Source organism: Vigna radiata, chromosome 3, assembly GCF_000741045.1.
Source record: "Vigna radiata var. radiata cultivar VC1973A chromosome 3, Vradiata_ver6, whole genome shotgun sequence".
Taxonomy (NCBI): Eukaryota; Viridiplantae; Streptophyta; class Magnoliopsida; order Fabales; family Fabaceae; genus Vigna; species Vigna radiata.
Window position 1 is genome coordinate 2,366,694 of NC_028353.1, and position 9,361 is coordinate 2,376,054.

At 27.8% G+C, this 9,361-nt stretch overlaps 1 protein-coding gene across 1 annotated transcript; it reads left to right on the forward strand.

The window, feature by feature from the left end:
* Positions 1-287: 287 nt before the first annotated feature.
* Positions 288-650, forward strand: LOC106757502. Its single transcript, XM_014640174.2, has one exon. The coding sequence runs from the start codon at positions 288-290 to the stop codon at positions 648-650; it is 363 nt and encodes a 120-aa protein (XP_014495660.2).
* Positions 651-9,361: the final 8,711 nt, after the last annotated feature.

Genomic DNA, 9,361 nt, shown 5'->3' on the forward strand with positions numbered 1-9,361 from the left:
GAAAAAATGACTCACTGGCACCGCTTGGCATTAATGTAATATCTGCTAGTAATCAAGGCCATTTAGTTGCGTCAGCAAATATAAATACCACACTCCATAACTTCTTCATTATTCTAACGTTACCTCTTCCTCGTTATCATCGCTTTTCTTCTCTCCAATTTACATTTATTTCACTCCACTGTTCATCCACACTCAGATTCCTTTTTCATTTTTCATTTTTCATTTTTTTTTTTCTGTCTGATGATGGTGATGTGTGCAGTGTAGAAGAAAAAATGAGTACCAAAACAATGCGTCCTCCCTCTCGCCGTGTACCACTGCCACTGAACGGTGGCGGTAAGCGGAAGGAGAGGCATCAGGGTTCCCAAAAACCCATATCCTCGCCCACAATTACCAAATTGCCCAAGCTTGAGGGCCCTGATCCTGACCCAGTCTCAACCAACATGCTCCTGGCTGGGTACTTGGCCCATGAATTTCTCAGCAAAGGAACTCTGTTGGGCCGCAGAATGGGCCAATCGCCAAGCCTGCAAGAGGAGTCACAGCAGCAGAAATACGAGAGGTATGTCGAGCTAACCCTCTTGTTGAAGAAGGAGGGGGCCCACCTCTTTGACATTGTAAACCCAAACCAATTGGCCCAATTCTTAAAGCTATGATTAGACTGTTTTCTTGTTAATACTAACACATAAGGCCTGGGCAAAGAAAAAAATGGCTAACGTAGACTTCCTAGGAACTACCATCAATGGAAAAAGTAGTGAGGAAGATGAATCTGCATTTGTCTATGACATCTGACCATCCATACATGCATGCAACCACTTTTATATCTAAGATCATCATGATGAAGATCATGTGTGATGAGTCCATTCACATGTCACTTCTGATACCTTTGTATGGATCCCCATTCTTCTTTTTTTTTTTTCAATTTTTTCTATAAAATTATCTTTTCTGTTTTAATTCCTTCTTCTTGTGTGTTTGTTGATTATTGTTTTATTGAAAATTATTACTGAAATATAAATAATTTTGAGTCTTAAAGTAAATAAATGGTTTAATTATTTAGTGGTTAAAAATTGGCCATGTGTTATCACTGAATCAATGATGTATCTCATATAGATAGATATAATAAAATTTTGTGTGAAAATTAAATGCTTTAATATTTAAATTAACATGTTCTTATATTATTTTTAAAAACAATTATGAATATTCTCTTAGAAAAATTATATATGTACCTCCTTTTTATAAAAACAAATATTTAATTAAAAAGAATTATTTTAATGCAAAAAATACAAAATATAAAGTACCAAACATAAGATTGGTATAAATTTCTTGTCATTCTAAAATTTCATTGAAAATGTGAATGTAAAATATGTAAATTTAAAGAAATACTATTTTATTTGAAATAAACAATAAAAGTTACATATTCAATTAAATTTGAAATTCTAACTCCTAAAATTAATTCATTGATTAAATAATTTTTTTAATATTTTAAAAAATAGTGTTATTAAAAGAACTGAATACGGAATAAAATAATTGAGCAAAATAAATTGATTGCATAAGTGTTAAAAGGATTATTTAGTAAAAAAAAGTCAGAGATGAAAATGAAATGACACATAATTACATGATTAACTTTTCTTAATATTTTAATCTGTTTTAAAGAAAAATAAGCATTGGTTGAATTTTGTACTTTTTTTTTATGTATAATCTTGTCCACCTATGATGATTACTACTTTAGTGGTTAAAAAAATTGAGTTAAACTGAGATTTCTTAATTTCTATCTCAAAGGAGAAGTGATGCAATTATTGAAAGAATATGACTATTTTATAAAATAATCTTAATATGCAAGACGGAAGGTGTAACGTTTTTCCAATGTACACAATTTTGTTTTTAACCTTTATTATGGGTTAATAGAAAAAGTAAGTTAGAAAAAAAAATGTAAGATTGAATAAATTGTATATGATTGGTAAATACTTTAAAAAAACTTTCATCCACAGACATTATAGTACTGTGGATGTTTATTTATTATAACGATTTAAAAAATATAAATTATAATTAATGATGATAATAAATTTACAGACAATATATAAAAATGCAAGCCAGAATTTAATTGGATTCTTAATTATTAGTAAGTGTCATGATTAATACACCATAGAAGAAAAAGGTTATTCATAATATAAGTTAAGGTTGGTTAGTCCTTGATTAAAATCTATAAATGGATGTTCTAAAATATATTAGAAGGAAGACACTTTTTATTTTATTTTATTTCTCACATTGGTTTTAAGAAATAGTCTTATTTGAAGTACTATGGTGCATAATAATATGAATATTTGTGTTATATGAAATAAAGATATTACTGTATTAAAAATATTAAAAGTTAACAAAATTTGATGCTACTACAGCCATAACATTAGGAATGACAGGATAATAAGACAAGCAAGTTAAATTATCTTCATGCCTATTTTCATTTATATTTGTAAGTAGATATACTCATATTATATGTGTACAAATATTAATTAAATAATATTTTATAAAAAGTAAAAATTCTAATATTATGGATAATTCATTGTAAAAAAGATATTTTTAATCTCAAATGTTAAAAATATATATTTATACAAATATCAATATTAAATATTAAATAACAATACATAAAGAACAAATAAATATAAAAAAGAATAAATATATAAGTCTACCTATATATAAAAAAAGGGGAAAAATTAAATACGATAAATAAATTTATTCATTAAAATATAATATATCTTCACTATATTCATTTTTACTAAGAAGATTCTTTTCTTCAGTTTCCTTAACATATTTACTAACATCAAATTAAGTGAGAATTTATAAGAATTTACTAATGGGTAATTAATATTAATAGAATTAACTAATTTATCCTAGTTGGTTTTTTATTACAGTAACTATCCAATTAATTAATAAGACATAATCTATTCAATCATATCATTACATTACATAATTACATAAGAATGTGAAATATTTTATCAAATTATAAATAGAAACAAATTATACAATCCTCCTCTGTAACATTCAAAACTATTAATTATACATTACATACTAGTATATGAAATAAAATATTTTACATTTCCAATTCGAGGAACTTAAAATTGATAACAAGGCTATATAGTTTTACAAAAGATTAAAACAAATATTATTCATGATTTTATATCTACGTGATTGCATCACTTTTTTGTTGGTAGTTTAAGTTCTGTATTTTTACGTGTTCACACTAATAAATTATAATAATTGCAAATATACAAACAATACAAACTACAAAATTTGTAAAAATAAGCTAAATTTAAGAAGAAATATCATATATTAATGAATTGTTATATTATTATCTCAATTCAACATAAACTAATCACTAAACATTCAGAAAATATATTTTACAAACAAAGTAAAACTAGACTTAATTATCTAGATATATATAATTAATGATGTTAAAATCATTGGAAACATACACTTTTGGTAACCTTTATTGTTGGGCAGAGACACTATGAGAGGGTTTCACTATACCAATTACAAGATTAATGTGTTTTGCATTTGAGGCCATTATACAACCTTCAACCTACGATCTTTTACTACTCTCATCACATAACTCATTTTACTATACATGAGTGTGAATGATTATTAGTGTATCAAGATATCTCTTCACATGAATCCTTACATCAATGTATACATTAAAGGAACATCATTGTAGAATCTTTCTACAAGCTTCCTAGAATTATGCCAAACACATACTTTTCTTCATAAACATGATTCCACAACAAGATCCTAATACCAAACAATCACTCATATTTGTATTCATTCATACTTAGTAATATCATGTTCATGATCAATTACGACCAACATAAAGTTTCATATCGCATCATACTTATCAATCTCAATATATAAATATACATACGTCATATCTTTGTTTCACCAAGTTTACAATCCATATTACTCCTACAATAAAGTTCGTTCATCATAAATTCTCATACCACTTTCTTAGGTATATTGCATAACAACTTAACATATGTATGAACTATTCAGAATTTAACAAAAAGAAAAAAGAAATTGCAACTTTTGCAAAACTAAAAATAAGTATGTTTTTGCCTTTAAATTAAATATAATTGAATGAGTCACACAATGCAAAATGAATCAACTCAATTAGATAACTATGAAAAACGTTATGTACCAAACAAATAACAAAGGTTAAAGTTGTCAACAACTTGAACTACAAGAATATTACATGAAAAAATGATCTAATTATAGACCTCTAATTAAAGATTTGATCGGTCAAAGTAAATCACGATATATCTAGGACCCATTTGAAAAAAAATTTAGTTTGATCCCACAGTTAATAAAACATGAATTTTAATATTTTTTTTCGAGATGACTCAGAAACAAAAATAAAATAGTGTTGAGTTCCTTAAAAAATGCGATAGTAATTCTCTAAACACAGTTATTTAATTGATAATCCTAATGGTGAAAATATATCAATATATCTTAGATTAATCTGATTGTTAGTTAATTAAACATTAAGATTTTATTAAGATAACTAGAAAAACAGAATAGAAAAACTATAAACAAGAAAACCAAAATCCCACATATCAACTCATCCAACTAAAATCAAACAATTCATGAAACCATGTTATCAAAGTTTAATTTATCAATTTAAAAACTTAAAAATTAATAGAATTAACTTTCCTTTTGTGATAGACATATCCTATTTTCTCAACTTGGCTCCAACACTCAATCCCACAAAAATTTTACATAGAAGGTTTTTATATGTTGGAATTGAAGAGTTCTCCGTGTGATCTCAACAATGGTCACTGATCATCGTGAAAAAAAGATAAAGAGAAATTGTAAAGAATGTTTTTGGAGAATGAAAGAGAATTGAGAGAGTAAGAACTGTGGAATGTGAGATTATATTGAAGTGGAGTGATTATGGGCTTGATTATGAATTTGATACAGGCCCATTCCTTCTCGGGCAGAGTCACAAGTTTTGGCTATAACATTTATTTATTTAGAATGCTACATTAATTTACACACTCTATTTGGGCAAAGAAAAAAGGTTAAACATATTTTTAGTCCTTTAACCTTAAGTGAAAATTGAAATTAGTTCCTCTTCAAAACTTTAGTCTAATTTAGTCCTCAAACTTTAGAAATATATGAATTTAATCCTTTTAACTAATTTTTGTTATATTTATTTGATGTTTCAAGTACGTTTCATGATAGCATTTGAGTTGTTTACACTGTTTGACACATATTTGCTTTAATGTTAACTTAGAAACGTGTTTGAAACAGCAAATAAAGTTAACAAAATTTGGTTAAAAGGACTAAATTCATACATTTTTAAAGTTTGAGAACTAAATTAGTCTAATGTTTTGAAGATGGACTAATTCTAATTTTTACTCAAAGTTAAATAATCAAAAACATATTTAACCCAAAAAAAAAAAGAAATGATATAAAAATAAAAGATAAGAAAGTGGAGATGATGCAAAGTAATAAAGTGTTCACGGGTATTACTTCCACTGGTTTGTATGGCTTTTCAAAATAATAAAATTTAAATAATTTATAAATGTGTGAACCACCTTAAAATAATAAATTGAGATTAATTAAAAATGTAAATAATTTATAAATAAACTATTACATATATTCATTTAAAAACTTTATAGGTAATATTGTTTGAAGTAATGAATGTTTTATGATATTACCCACTAGTGTATCCTTACTTAATTTGGTATTATGAATGGAAAACAATTATTAATACATATTTTTAAAATATTAAACATGTGAAGTTTTTATTTTTTAATCTACATGCTTTTTAACTAAAAGGGATTACATTAGAAAAATATTTTCATTTCTGTTGCGGAAATTTTAGTACATCTAACATGCTGATATAATAAATAAAGTGTTAGTTCCAGCGAAGATTCTTTAAACGACATCTTAAATTTAAGCTTTATAAAGATGGATTAGATTCTTTAATTAACATCTTAAATCTAAGTTTTATGAATGAAACAATTTATACAGAAGAGGGATTTCTTTAAGTAAGGTATTAGATTCAAGCAACTATTTGGTTCAAAGAGGACAATGGAAAAATTATAATTATACTATTTGGTTTAAAGAAACGAATTATAAAGGATATAAAAGGGAAAATCATATACACCTTGTTTAATTGAAAGAATGAAATAAAATAAATTTAATAAAGGAGAGGGAGTGACCATTTTTCTATTAGGATTACAAGAGGAAAAGAAATAATTTTAAAATTAATTTAATAAAATTTCAAGTTTCTAAAATCTCCTAAAACTTGAAACATAATCTATTTACGAGTAGAGAAATGATTTTCACAATTTCTATCTCTTCATTCCACTTGAGAAAAAGCATATAATATCTTTATAAATAAAAATTCAAGTTTCTAAAAGGAGGTACGAAGAATTATACTAATAACCACCATGGTAGCTTAATTTTCGAGTAAAGCATAACAAAAAGAGTTAAATGGTGATTTTAAAAACCAAATCCTTTTAATTTTTTTTAAAATAAAATTCTCTATATCTCTATTTTAAAGAGTTAAACTAACAAGATTATCGTAGATACATTAGATCAATTAACTATTTTGAGATATTATTGAGAAAAAAACTACAATACACTCACATTGGTTCATTTTAACACAATATTATATCTAGTAGTTAGTACAAGTTTTGAGATATGAGTTTTAATTAAAAATAAGTGATATCACTTATTGACATGGTGTTTGATTAAGTGAAGATGATGGCAATGTAACATATATCATGGAGTTTAGGAAAATCATGGAACTATATATATGTTAAGACACTTAAGGGTGAAATGATTGCTTAAGAGTTTATTGTACTGATAATTGGATTTCTCTAACTTATTAAAATAAATGTAATATATGTCATTTAAGCATTATGAAAATGCTCAATGTTTAAGTGAGTAAAACTTAAGTAAGGAGGAGATAAATTTGATTATATTCACAAGAAACATTTTGTTGAGGTGTAAAAATAATGATTGCACCTATAGTATAAATAGGGCGCGAGGGCTCTACTCGCACCTATAGTATAAACAACAATTTTTTTTTATTTCATTTAATTTCATTTAATTTCATTATACCCGTGGAATTAGAAATGGGATTTGTCTATTTCATTTAATTTCATTACCTCAGAAATGTTTTTTTTAATTAATTTACTTTATACTTGGGATTTGTCTATTTTGTTTTTTGTTTTTCCATCTCATTGTATGATGCTGCTCATTCCACTAGTTTGGAATTATCAAACCCTAATTTCCAAATTTTTAAATCGATCAACAACTACCTCAAACTTCCCCTTCCTTCAAGTTCATCCACTGTTGGTTCTGTTGTGAGGGAAAGATGTAGAGACGAACAATCGTCGTCATCACTGGTACTGTCTATGGTGGTAGAGGAAAGCACAAAATTGGATTTCATCAAAAGCAGAAGATAATGATAACAATGTCTCTCCTTCCTAACTTCTTCGCTCGTTGAGGCACTATAACGATGTCCCTCATCTCCATCGTACTCGTCATTGTCGCTTGTAAACGACAAAAATGGCGTCGCTCCAGGCACAGTTGCAAATGGAAACGACGGTGACTGAGATGCCACTTTGGGAACTGGAGGTGATAGTAAAAAACCGAACAATGGAAATGGACGTGTAGAGATTCTGACGACAGAGACATAATCATTTCCACCACCAGAGGAAGTTGTGTTGTTGAAGATGGCGGTGGCGGCAAATATTGGATAAGTAAAGTTTCCAGCGATGATGAGGGCGGTGTTGGAGGCGTCAGTAACACTGAGGGTGACAGAGAGAAACCAAATATGAAAAAGAGAAGATGTCACTGGTAGTGCGTTGGATGAACTCGACAGAAGGAAATTGAAATCGCTCTTCATCAACATGAAAAATTGACTACTGTTCGTGAATTGGATTCATGTAACCGCAACATACTAATCTTCATCAATTTCAGAGAGAGGATACTACAGAAATTACCTTATGGTTAAGTTAAAGAATGAGATCTTATTAATAGTAAAACTTCCACATAAAAAATTTAGTGACATTATTATGATTCTTGCATCTTTCCAAATAAGGTTGTCTTCTCATCGATAGCGAAAGAGAAAGAAAGGAGGTGTTATAGTGGGAGAGGAAAGAATTATGAAAGAGGGTGGTAAGTCTTCAACAAGAAGAGAGAGAAAAAAATACATGTTAAAGAAACATAAGAGAGAGGAGAAACAGAGGAGAGAGAGAAGAAAAAACTTAAAAGATTGGAATGTACAAAAGTTGAAGTTGAGGAGAGAGAACAAGGTGAGGGATGGAAGAAAAAGTTGAGGAGAGAGAAGAAAAACTGCAGAGTTTTTTTCCACATCAGTTTGGATTTAACTATGTTACTATCCATTTAACGGAGATGACTAAATTGATACAATTTTTACAACTTTGGAATTCAATATATATACTTTTAAAACCGGGTAATAAACTGAAAAAACCCACTAACTTAAGGATGAAATAAGCAATTAAACCTTTTTTTTTATATATTATTACTTCAAGAATGCAAAGATGTAATATCATTATAATTTAAATCATTAATACTTACAAATTAAGTTTCAACTATTAATCATAATAGACTAAATTAACAAGTAAATATAATAATAATTTTAATTTATTTGATTAGAAATATTAATTAATCAATTAAAAACATATATATATATATATATATATTAAAAATTTTAAACATTAAAAAGTTTAAACAAAATTAAAAAAATCAGTGGACTAACTTATCAACTTATAATTAATAGGACGAGTCAAAATTAAAAAAATTGGTGGCTAGCCTCTTCCAGTACGGTGTGGTTCGAGGACAAACCATGCAAAAGCTGGTGGGCATGTCACACCCGGACACTGACGAGGACGGGGAGTGATCTTCGGTGCAAGAGACATAAACAAGGAGCGGCTCCTGGCAGACTTCCAGTGGAAGGGGCACGTGGACGAATCGAACATACACCGAAATGAGAGGGATCTAGAGACTGTATAGGTATGAGACTATACAGTTGAAGGATAACTTAAAGGAATTGATTTGGCTACTCATATCAACAAATGCATTTGCTTTTCGGTAGCCTAACTCATAAGAACTCCACCTTCGGGGCGTTACAAATCCCACCACATTTTTGGTAATGAATAACACGTTGTACCAAAATAAATGGATGTGATTTTGTTATACATACTTAAAGAATATGTTTTCTGAAAATATATCATACTTAATATTCTCTTATTTGAATAAATAAGCATTGTGCAACAATAATAAATTACAAAAATAAAGTTTACTTGTATATTAAATACGTTATACGATAAAGTTTACTTGA